The sequence below is a fragment of the Euprymna scolopes genome, chromosome 14 (assembly GCF_053919585.1).
Source record: "Euprymna scolopes isolate OS-2025 chromosome 14, ASM5391958v1, whole genome shotgun sequence".
Lineage (NCBI taxonomy): Eukaryota > Metazoa > Mollusca > Cephalopoda > Sepiida > Sepiolidae > Euprymna > Euprymna scolopes.
In genome coordinates this window covers 158,420,557-158,433,326 of record NC_136495.1, presented here as the reverse complement: position 1 = coordinate 158,433,326, position 12,770 = coordinate 158,420,557, and the positions used below count along the sequence as shown (strand labels likewise).

Genomic DNA, 12,770 nt, shown 5'->3' with positions numbered 1-12,770 from the left:
TTGGGTATTTTCAAATGGAACTCTGGAGAAACTGGACAGAATTCCAAACTGAATGTTTTATTTAATCCACAGGAGTAGATTGTTCACATCCCGTCATCCATGACCATTTTTTTCTGTTATCCTTAGTCATCATTACCGATTCAAAAAGTAATGATTGTCTGGTTGCTGGAAACATGTTGGTAATTGCTAAGTCTAATTCAGAGCAAATTGGCTGATTGATTTAAATCGAAAATTTAGTTTAAAATTCCGTACAGGTTTTGGAGTTCAACGAGAAAATTTTTAAGTTTTAAAAGATGCATCTGACAAAGGTTGGGGTGTTTATATGGACAGAACTTTGAGAATAGTTTGAATAATCGAAATTATCAATTTTAAAGAAAAATTTGAAACTGAATTTGTATCCTTCTAAATAATTTACATTAATTTCATTTTTGTGACTTTGTTTGTTGATTTTTAACAAATTCACACAATCATTTGATCGTTTTATGTGTAAAATATTGGACTAAGTTTATTTTCAGCATTTCAATCCTGTTAGCATTGGAACTACATATAATGACACCATGTTTGATGTTTCTTGAGTGCCACACCTTGTCAAATATAAACAAAATGTTGCATTGAAAAAATTCAAAACAATTTATATTTATTATTTATTAATAATTTTTTTACATTTAACATTTAATTTAATCAATTATTTTTTTTTATAAATAATTTAACACTTAATTTAATCAATTATTTTTTTTTTATAAATAATTTAACATTTAATTTGATCAATTATTTTTTTTTTTATAAATAATTTAACATTTAATTTAATCAATTATTTTTTTTTTATAAATAATTTAACATTTAATTTGATCAATTATTTTTTTTTTATAAATAATTTAACATTTAATTTAATCAATTATTTTTTTTTTATAAATAATTTAACATTTAATTTGATCAATTATTTTTTTTTTATATAAATAATTTAACATTTAATTTGATCAATTATTTTTTTTATATAAATAATTTAACATTTAATTTAATCAATTATTTTTTTTTTATAAATAATTTAACATTTAATTTAATCAATTATTTTTTTTTTTATAAATTTAACATTTAATTTAATCAATTATTTTTTTTTTATAAATAATTTAACATTTAATTTAATCAATTATTTTTTTTTAATAAAAAATTTGTTTACATTAACATTTAATTTAATCAAATTATGAATAAATATATTCATACGATTTAAATTGTTCAGACTATTGTTCTCATCTTGAGTGTCATTTTTACAATGTTTTCGTTGATGTAACCTTCGGCCTCCTTCATGTGTATTTCGTCAAACTCTAATATCTTTCTGTCAAATTCTGTAATCTTTGAATTCCCGAATTTGCATGGAAATAAGAATGCTATGCTTTATATAATTCAAGAGATAAGGATTGATTGTATTGTTTCGATTCTTCGGATCATTGTTCTCATCTTGAATGTTGCACAACGTTTCAGTACTTGATCCACTTTTTGTTTTGTTTTATTTTGGTTGAAGTTCTAAGAAATCAAGGGGCCCACTAGCTGGGGCTAACACTTGAACTCCATATGAGATACATAGATATTCGAATGTTCCATTTAAGTTCTTTATTTCTAAAACACTCAGTTAGTAAAGAAATTGAGAACATAATTTTTCTCTCCCCAATTAACCATTTTCATATGTTGTAGTATATCTTTTGTTTTGGTCTCTTGATCTTACTGGATTTCAGGACAAGAATTTATCTAGTCTGATGGAGTATCCTGCTTCGTGCTATTACTTGAAGTAACATCACTTGGAGAAGGTGCACCATTCCTTGTAAAAGCCAGTGTAGATTAGCCATAGGAGATCTTATTTGTGCTGCGAATACTATGTGATTTTCAATATTTAGTCAGAGTTTACTTCTAGGGAAAATTATCCTCATGTCAGGTAGTTCTGACAAACCTCTGTACAGAAAGACCTTAGACACTCAAGGATAATGTAGTAGGCATTCAAGTTCTCTCCAGTAGACATTTTGTGTTTGACAAGATACACGTGAAAAAATTTGAAGGCTATTTTGACTGCAATCTGAAAGTAACACTCGAGTTGAGAACAATCAATCCTTATCTCTTTTTTTTTTTTTTTGTTACAAGAAATATTTTTTATGCTAGTGTATTTTTATTTGTAAATATTTCTTTGTTTTATTTTTTAATCTTTTCTTTAAATTTACTTTTTATTTTAAATATTAGAAAAAAAAATAAAATAAATGCTTTATGTAACAATGTAAATTGTTTTTATTGAATGTTTGTGTGTGCAGGCCGGTCATCAAGAGAAAGACCTAGAAACCATTTCTCTTCATCATCGGACGGTTTCCAGTCTTCCTGGAAAAACTCCCCGTGCTACTGATGTGCATGTTTTAACCCATGATATGGAAAAGCCTGAAAAAAAGAAAATTAAACACGCTAATCGCAATCATAACAACAACATCTTTAATAAAACACAGGTAACCTTGCTTTAATACGACAACAAAATGTTTTATTTAAGAATATTTCAAAGGTAATAGTAGAAAAATTGAGTTTCCCCTATATTAAAATCAAAAATCAAAAATAAAATCTGTCTGGTGTACATACCTGAGATGAAACGAAAATATCGCATTCCAAAAATCATGTAAATTGATGAACTAGTTTTATTTTCATTAAAAAAGAAAAAAGATGATTTTATTTTAAAATTGAGAAAATTTTTTATAAAAAAATCGAAATTATATGAATTACTAATTACAAATTATTTTTAATTGTAAAGTTATCTCCCTTTGTTTCCACACTTTTAATCGGTATTTATATGTTCATGTGTACACATCATTATTAAGTAGCTCCAAAACAGATTTTAATATTGTCTTCTAACAAAATTAAGCATGGAGGCAGCTGTTTAGTGGCAGGATTGCGAATTGAGAAGATATTGGTCTGACTCCTAAAATTTCAAAAGTCCACTTCCGACTCTATAATTTTAAAGTCTTCCAATGTTCTATAATGACCAGAGTCAGATTTTTTTAGCTCAACCCATAGAATTCTTACAAGCCCAGTTCCAACTTCTCCCAAAATATTCAATTCTACTTCATATTGTAAGTGCGACTATCAATGCTAATAAGAATGAACGATTAGCCTGTCTCAAAGGGAGATAACTTGAGCATGAATTAATGGTGCTATTCTAACTTATTAATAACTAATTTGATTAATTTGACTTTGTTTAAAATATGCAGATAATATTTTATACTATGTATAATAACTATCACAGCAACACAAAAACCATTCAATTTGAACTTTTTTTTTTTTCAATATAGTGTCAACGTCGAAGTTCTTTCTCTGAGGATGTCGCTTGGGACACATCAGAGCAGGTAAAGATTTTCTATTCTTACAATTTATTACGTTTAGCAAAATTATTTTCATGTTTCAGACTTCTCTACTCATTGTAGTGCCACAAGATCCAAACATTTAGTAACAGATATTGTAATGTGAACTCTTTCTGAAGTTCGAGAGTTCAATCCCTGGTATAACAATTCAAGAAAAACAACAGATTGGCACAACATCTTTAATATGCAAATTTCAATGTCTGACATATATGCGACTGGTTTTGATGTTTCCTCTTTTTGACTGTATGTATGCCAACTGCGATCATTTAACCTTTAAAGATGTTTATTCAGAATAGATATCCAGAAAATTTCAAGTACTCATTACAAACATTCTATGAACAATAGTTTTTTGGGGGGTTTTTTTCTAAACAAGGGTAGGGAGGATTACAACAATTTTTTTTCTATGTTTATTTGAGGGGGGGGTCTGTTGCTACCTGGACTTAGGGTTGACTGTAGGCTGTGTTTTGGCCAGAGAGGGGGAGAGAGTGAAAATGTAGGATAGTGGTCAATAAATTTGAATTAGGCATATTTTCAAAATATTAGATAAAACAGAAGGAAGCAATTTTTCTCAAATAGAAAGTGAGTTATTTTTTTTTTTTTTTTGACATAGGTGTCACCACTTATCCTAGAGTACCCTCTAGGCCTTGATAAGGTTTAAAGAGTGGCAATGCAACACTATCATAGCAATCGTTAGCAGTGTAAATTTGGTAAATTGGATTACTTAATGGGAACGGCTCATCAAGAACTTGTTTACATTAGACTTGAAGACTGTAGCCGGCTGGAAAGCAGGCAAACAGAAGACAGTTCCACAGGTGTGTGGTTCTAAGAAAGGAGCCCTGCCCATGGAATCCATGTCTAGGTCTAGGCACAGATAAAGTGGGGGAAACTATTGATAGTATCTTCAGCCAGATGAGTATTTCTCGTGGAAGTTTGGCGAGGGGGGGGGCATAGATTGGAGCTCAGATGAGCACTTGCCACGAAAATAACGATAAAGCAGAGACAGGCTCGCAACGTCTCTTTGTGAGAAAGAGGTTACAGGGAAGAGGCATCCCCTACGAAGCTACAAAGTCTATTTTGAAATCTGTCAAGGCAGGATAAGGTCTTTCTAGCAGCTCCTGCTCAGATGTTTTTTTTTGTTTTTTTTTGTTTTTTGTTTTTTTACAAAGGCATCACCACATTATCAAGGCCCAGAGGCCACTCAAGGATAAGGGTTAAAGAGTGTACAGTAGAAGTTGGTCAATATAGTAATCGTTAGTAATGAAAATTTGGTAAATTTAATAACTTATATGGAACGGCTCATCAAGAACTTATTTACCTTAGACTTGAACACAACCATATTGTAGTCAACCGGAAAGCAGGAAAACGGAAGACAATTCCACAGGCGTGCAGTTCTAAGAAAGAAGCTTTGTTCATGGAATCTATGTTTAGGTTTAGGCACAGATAAAGAGTGGGGGAAATTATTGATAGTGTTTACAGCTAGACGAGTGTTTCTTGTGAAAGTTTGACGAGGGGGGACCATAGATTGAAGCTCAGTTGAACACTTTCCATGAAAATAACGATACATCAGAGACAAACTCGCAACATCTCTTCTGTGAGATAAAGGTTGTAAGGAGGAGAAAAGGACATCTCCTACGAGGCTACGAAGTCTATTTTGAACTCTATCAAGGCAGGACAAGTCCTTTCTAGCAGCTCCTGCCCAGATGTGGCAACAGTATTCCATCCTTGGACGTACCTGGCTCTTATATAGATAGAGAATAGCATCAGCAGTGAGATATCTACTGGATCGATAGAAAGATCCCACCATTTTTCCAGCGGCCTTGGCAACAGATTTGATATACGTGTTCCATTTAAGATCAGGAGTAATGGTCAAGCCCAGAAGCTTGTCAAAACTTGAGGCCTCCTGAAGACGAGAGCCATTCATTTCAATTGATGACAAATGTGGATTAAAATGTTGATGATGTAAAGAGAGAAGCTTGGTTTTAGATGCATTAAAAGTAACCAGCCACTCCTTTCCCCATTGTACTACATGCTCAAGATCAGAGGAGAGAGAATTGGAGAGTACTTGCTCGTTTACTGTCTTAGATGTGGTACCATAAATGGTAGTGTCGTCAGCATAAATGTCTACAAATGATGTAAGGATATGATTTGGAAGATCATTAATGTAGATCAGGAAAAGAGTTGGGCCCAGGATGGATCCCTGAGGGACACCGGCATTAATACTGTGAGCTTCTGATTTTTGCCCCTCAACTACTACTCTTATGAACCTATCAGAAAGAAATGATTTAATAATTGAGAAGACTTTTCCAGCTATACCATAGCTAGCGATCTTATGAAGTAAACCTTTATGCCATACCCTATCAAAGGCTTTAGATATGTCAAGAGCAATTGCCCTAGAAAGATTGCCACCGTCGAGAGATTTGCTAATCCTATGCGATATAACTGTAAGGACATCTGCTGTAGATCTAGCAGAACGGAAACCATATTGAGTGTCACTAAGAAGGTTATTTTTGTTGAGATGTTTGATTACTTCTGTATTTAACACAGATTCTAGCAACTTACTCATGACGCACAGGAGACTTATTGGCCTGTACTGAGAGGGGGATGAGCGATCACCTGAATTCTTAAATACAGGGCATACTGATGAGATTTTCCAGGGAGATGGGAAACTATTCTCCTTAAGACAACGTTTAAACAGTTTTGTAAGTATGGGCGCTAGTTCAGGTTGAAGTTTTTTGAGTACTATAATTGGAATACCATCAGGGCCAGTTGCTTTACTCGAATCAAGGTTTTTGATTAGCTTGGCAACATCACGTACAGATATACGTATATCACATAGCGTGTTTTCTGATACAGGAGGAAATATTGGGGGTTGGCGGTCTTGGTCGCAAAGGGTAGAATTAGCTGCAAAGTTCTTGACAAAGAGTTTGGCTTTGTCTGATGCTGACGAGATTACCTCAGGTCCATTGATAATAGTTGGGATGGAGCACACGCTTCTGTTCAGGATTCTGTTTGCTATTTGCCAAAACTGGTGGGAACCAAGCCGCTGCTCAGCTACTTTGGACTTAACAGATTGAGCATACAACTCTCTTGCGTTCCTTATTACTTTCTTACAATGGTTGCTGGCAGTCCTGAAAACGGCTTTAGTTTCCATACATCTATTACGTTTGAAGCAGTGGAAAAAGTGATTTCTGTGCGCAATGGCAGCAGCACATTCTGGAGAGAACCATGGCTGGCTGTTAGGTTTTTGCTGAAACTTTTTAGAGGGTATGAAATGGTCAATACCTACAATTAACCATTCAGTTAGGTCTAATACTATAGAGGACACATCCTTTTTAAACATGGAATGCAGAGGTAGATCAGATATAAATGTACGGAAGCTATCCCAGTCAGCCTTAGTGTATCGATATACTGTACGATGAAGTGGTACGTCTGGGGACTTATTACATTTCATTTTTATCTTAATTGATACAACAGAGTGGTCGGAAGATCCAAGAGGCGACAGAACAGAAACTGAACATAGTTCAGGGCAAGTTGTGAGAAAAAGGTCTAGTAGGCTCGCATACTGGCCGTCATTATCGGGCACACGGGTAGGTTCCTGAACAATCTGAGTGAGGTCATAGGCAATGGAGAAATCATGACAGAACCTCCCCTCATCATCGGTCTTGTTTGAGTGGGTCAACCATTCGACGTTGTGAACATTGAAGTCTCCACATACGTGAATGTTAGCTGAAGGATAAGTAGAAAGGACTTGGTCAATTTTCTCAGATATGCTTTGAAAGATAGTAACTCCGCTGTTGTGGGGGCGATAGAGAGTAAATATAAATGCAGTAGTGTGAGCTAAAGCAACCCGGAAGCACATATAGGGTAAGTTAGGATCTTCCCTGGAGATGTCCCTCCCACATGGAAAGCTATCTTTAATATAGGCACATATTCCATGCCCATGGCGATCTTGGGGGTCAGATTTAGAAGTTAAGTTAGAGTATCCTGTAATTGCAAACTCATCTAGGGAAATAGCCTGTCCAATGCCAGTTTCACTTAAAAATAAAAGGTCTGGTTTAGTCTCCTGTAATTGGGTTTCAACCTCTGGAAGGTTAGAACGTAGACCCCTGATGTTGGAGAAGGAGACATGGTAGTAGGGGTCTACGTTGGAAGTTGGAGAACCGGGTTTAATCGTGTATTTTTTCTTGAAACTTGTCATGATGAAATTTTGGAATTTGTGGACTAGGTCGACAGATTTACTTAGAGCAGGACAGAGAGGGGAAACTAAGAGAGAAAAAGAAACGAAGAATTTTTTTTTTTTTTTGTACCACATGATAAGGTAAAGCCGTAACAATTACCCACTAGTATGGCATCGAGAGGCCCCACCAGAAGCTACTGCATGGTCCAGATTCCATTCACCAAATGGCAATACAGCAGCCCCAGTACTTTGCACCTGCTGATAGGACAGCCTCCTTAGTGGTTAATCCAAGGTTCGGGTCCCTGACTATCAGGCGGATAACGTCAGCCCAGACAAAACGTTTACCTCCAGCACCCTTACTAGTGACATGGCTACAAGGATAGACATAGAAACAGAAAATTTCCACCAACTCTGCCAACTGTTCGCGCAAAAATACTGCCAACCTAGAAAACAGCTTTTTCTTCTCCCTTTGTCAGAAAAATCACTCATTTAAAAAATGAGGACTGAGGGACAAATAAGAAGAAGCGAGAGTAACAGGAGCTGCCGATAACGCATCCACAATGCGTTTTCTACTCTCCATTAAAAAAATAAAAAAAATAAAAAATAAATAAATAAATAAAAAATAAAAAATAACTATTAAGTATTGTACTTAATAAAAGTCCAACGGACCTGTTTAAGGGAAAGTATGGTGATAGATTCCCCTCCCATGAACTAAAAATGAGTACAATTAGGTAATCTATTTTTGCAATCAACTCGGTAGATAAATAAACATTTATGGACGAGAGAAAAAAAAAAAAAAAAAAAAAAAAAGAAGCTAGCATTTAATACAACAGAAATACATAAATTAAATACTGAAATAAAATGTAGTTATTAATATTTGAATCTTAAAATAAAAAGTGCGAATTAGTAGAGAAAAAAATCACTTATCACAACAACGCATAACGTCTCCAAACTAGTGAAGAATTTAACTTTTAATAGCGTTCAGAAGATTTTTTTTTTTTTTTTTTTTTTTTAAATTAACCGTTAAGAGAAAGCGTGATTTTATTCTGAACTTTAACTAATCACGTTTTAAGCAACTTATGATATAAAACAAAATCGGATGGGGGGGGGGGGGTTCTTCCGAAGTTAGTTGGTGACGTTATAAGTAATTGCGAGATAAGATGGGAGCCAGAAATTAGGGGTGGGGGACTGAAAATGATAATATAATGGATTGATTATACAATATTTAAGATCAACTTGGTAGATAAACATTTATGGACGAGAAAAAAAAAAAAAAAAAAAGAAGCTAGCATTTAATACAACAGAAATACATAAATTAAATACTGAAATAAAATGTAGTTATTAATATTTGAATCTTAAAATAAAAAGTGCGAATTAGTAGAGAAAAAAATCACTTATCACAACAACGCATAACGTCTCCAAACTAGTGAAGAATTTAACTTTTAATAGCGTTCAGAAGATTTTTTTTTTTTTTTTTTTTAAATTAACCGTTAAGAGAAAGCGTGATTTTATTCTGAACTTTAACTAATCACGTTTTAAGCAACTTATGATATAAAACAAAATCGGATGGGGGGGGGGGGGGGTTCTTCCGAAGTTAGTTGGTGACGTTATAAGTAATTGCGAGATAAGATGGGAGCCAGAAATTAGGGGTGGGGGACTGAAAATGATAATATAATGGATTGATTATACAATATTTAAGATCAACTTGGTAGATAAACATTTATGGACGAGAAAAAAAAAAAAAAAAAAAAAAAAAAAGAAGCTAGCATTTAATACAACAGAAATACATAAATTAAATACTGAAATAAAATGTAGTTATTAATATTTGAATCTTAAAATAAAAAGTGCGAATTAGTAGAGAAAAAAATCACTTATCACAACAACGCATAACGTCTCCAAACTAGTGAAGAATTTAACTTTTAATAGCGTTCAGAAGATTTTTTTTTTTTTTTTTTTTTTAAATAACAACAATACTCTGTTGCAACAATACTCTGTCCTTGGACGTATCTGGTATATAGGTAGAGAATTGCATTAGCAGTAAGATATTTACTTGATGTTCTTTATCCAAAAAACGGGTACAAATTAAAGATCTGAAAAGGTAAACGCATGAATGGGTCACGTTTTCACAAATATTCAATTTCACAATTTATCGTCTTCATATCTTCATCTTGGTTCCAGAATTTGTCAAAACGTGGAAATTTCTGTTCAATTCTTAGATATCTATTTTCCATGAATAACCAGTAAAACCACTTTTTGTGGTATTCACTCAATGTCCTCAGTCAATATGTATATCTTGGTTAAGGTAGATGATATACAGCACATAGTATTTCCAAATAGTCCCCCATCTTGTACTCGTCATGTTCAGTGTTGCTTAACCTTGGTGATCTATCGGGAATGAATGTTATTACCATGATTGTACTGTTCTACACAGTACTCCTTAAATTTAATGTAAATCAGAAAAAAAAAAAATCCGTCTTATTTTTTCTCCATTTTTTATGTACTTTAATTTTTTTTTTTTAATTTTATTTTGCAGACACTTGAACCTGATCCTATTTTAAAAATGAAGAGAATTGTTGGTTTTGGAGGTTCCAATTATTGCCAGGTATTTTTATTGTTTGTTTCTGTTTAGCTTATTATTTGCTTTGTCCTTTGAATCCCAACATGTCAGTTTGCTAACATTGGTTGCTACTTCATGGTTGGAATACTAAACAAGTCCTCATCCATCAGATTTATTTGATGAGAAGGTTGACTAAACAATCAATACAATGAAAAAAATGTCAGTCAAAGTATCTTGTAGAGGTCAACTGCCATCTAACATTGTCATGCTATGCAAATTTGGTGGATGATAAGTTTGTCATTCACTGGCATCTTCAGATTTCATATTAAGCATTCTTTTGTATTTTATCAGTGAAATCAAGTAAGAAATAATGATGATTGTGAAAATCATTATCTCCATTTTTAATTTGTGGCTTTCTGGGATCCTGCATTTGTGGTCTCCTGGGATCCTGCATTTGTGGTTTTTTGGGATCCTGCATTTGTGGCTTTTTGGGATCCTGCATTTGTTTGCCTTCTGGGATCCTGCATTTGTGGTCTCCTGGGATCCTGCGTTTGTGGTCTCCTGGGATCCTGTGTTTGTGGTCTCCTGGGATCCTGTGTTTGTGGTCTCCTGGGATCCTGTGTTTGTGGTCTCCTGGGATCCTGCGTTTGTGGTCTCCTGGGATCCTGTGTTTGTGGCCTTCTGGGATCCTGTGTTTGTGGTCTCCTGGGATCCTGTGTTTGTGGTCTCCTGGGATCCTGTGTTTGTGGCCTTCTGGGATCCTGTGTTTGTGGCCTTCTGGGATCCTGTGTTTGTGGCCTTCTGGGATCCTGTGTTTGTGGCCTTCTGGGATCCTGCGTTTGTGGCCTTCTGGGATCCTACATTCGTGGCCTTCTGGGATCCTGCGTTTGTGGGCTTCTGGGATCCTGCGTTTGTGGCCTTCTGGGATCCTGCATTTGTGGCCTTCTGGGATCCTGCGTTTGTGGGCTTCTGGGATCCTGTGTTTGTGGCCTTCTGGGATCCTGCATTTGTGGCCTTCTGGGATCCTGCGTTTGTGGCCTTCTGGGATCCTGTGTTTGTGGCCTTCTGGGATCCTGCGTTTGTGGCCTTCTGGGATCCTGCGTTTGTGGCCTTCTGGGATCCTGCGTTTGTGGCCTTCTGGGATCCTGCGTTTGTGGCCTTCTGGGATCCTGCGTTTGTGGCCTTCTGGGATCCTGTGTTTGTGGCCTTCTGGGATCCTGCGTTTGTGGCCTTCTGGGATCCTGCGTTTGTGGCCTTCTGGGATCCTGCATTTGTGGCCTTCTGGGATCCTGCGTTTGTGGGCTTCTGGGATCCTGCGTTTGTGGCCTTCTGGGATCCTGCATTTGTGGCCTTCTGGGATCCTGCGTTTGTGGCCTTCTGGGATCCTGTGTTTGTGGCCTTCTGGGATCCTGCGTTTGTGGCCTTCTGGGATCCTACATTCGTGGCCTTCTGGGATCCTGCATTTGTGGCCTTCTGGGATCCTGCGTTTGTGGGCTTCTGGGATCCTGCGTTTGTGGCCTTCTGGGATCCTGCGTTTGTGGGCTTCTGGGATCCTGCATTTGTGGGCTTTTTGGGATCCTGCATTTGTGGCTTTCAACCCTACATGGTATATATATATATATTTGTATGTTGCATGGAATAATAACAGTATTTACATCTCAAAGTCTAGATTTGGTTTCTTCACAAGATTTACTTGTATGGAAAAGTGTTATGAACGAACACTGACACCTTTTTAATAATGAATTTCTTTCAAACTTCAGTTGTTGTGGGCAGCTGATAGCAAAGCAGTTGTGTATCCGTGTCAAAGTGTACTCGTCGTTATGGATGTCGTTAGTCAGGAACAGCGTCTCTTTATCGGCCACACGGATAAGGTTCGTATAACACTTTCATTTTGCATGTGGTTCTTGTATTGCATCTTTTGCACAAACTTATTTCAATGGCTTCTTCGAATATGTGCCATATCTTATATATAACGTAGAATGAGATTTTCCATTCTGTCATTGACCAGAATAGCTAACCAAAAATTACATATAAAAATATCTGTTAAATTAGTAAGATAAGGCAAATATTGTTTACTAAAAAGAAATTTAATTTTCAATAGATCTGGCTTCTTGTTTCATATTTTGTTTTTTCCTTCATCAAGGAAAGAGGTGAAAAATAAGTTACATATAACTTTATTATGTCATCAGATCAATAAAAAAGAATAAGAGAGAAAACCTCTTTAGGCCATGGCATTTCAAAGTTCAATGTTTCTCATCTGTTCCTTCTGAGTGATACAATATCATCTTATGCTCCAATGTTTCTCTTGATGTACATTTCCACCTTGACTAGAAGGAAACTTTACCAGTTCTTGGAACTATTCTGTCATTCCTCCTGGGAATTTTTATCACAATTTTATTCTCAGCTCATTAACTTTTGGAATTTTTAAACAGTTGCCATTTTTTTTTTCTCTCTCCAGAATCCCATTCTAAGATTTTTATTTGGGTTTTTATCAAAACTTTACACATTTTAACGATCTTATTTCCTTCACTTTTTGTTTTTTAATTTTTTTTCTTTAATTTTTATCTTGCGTATAATTTTTTTTAACACAGATACTATGCTGTGATCATAGCCAAAAAGCCCAACATAACATGTATTTCCATTTCCCTTATTT

The 12,770-nt window shown here is 35.2% G+C and overlaps 2 protein-coding genes across 3 annotated transcripts in view; both read left to right on the top strand.

Annotated features, from left to right (window-relative positions):
• LOC145293309 (WD repeat-containing protein 90-like) overlaps window positions 1-12,770 on the top strand; it is a 199,468-nt gene that overhangs the window by 43,965 nt on the left and 142,733 nt on the right. Inside the window, exons 8-11 of one of the 2 annotated variants that reach the window (XM_080139951.1) lie at window positions 2,295-2,480; window positions 3,315-3,368; window positions 10,094-10,162; window positions 11,878-11,988. In XM_080139951.1, coding sequence (XP_079996077.1) covers window positions 2,295-2,480; window positions 3,315-3,368; window positions 10,094-10,162; window positions 11,878-11,988 — 420 coding nt within the window. The remainder of the gene's footprint in view (window positions 1-2,294; window positions 2,481-3,314; window positions 3,369-10,093; window positions 10,163-11,877; window positions 11,989-12,770) is intronic. The other variant, XM_080139952.1, reaches the window with a different exon arrangement.
• Window positions 10,628-11,842, top strand: LOC145293323 (uncharacterized; the record flags this gene model as incomplete). The annotated part of the gene is made up of 1 exon (XM_080139965.1): window positions 10,628-11,842. A coding segment is annotated over one exon (1,215 nt), but the record flags the coding sequence as incomplete, so codon positions are not given.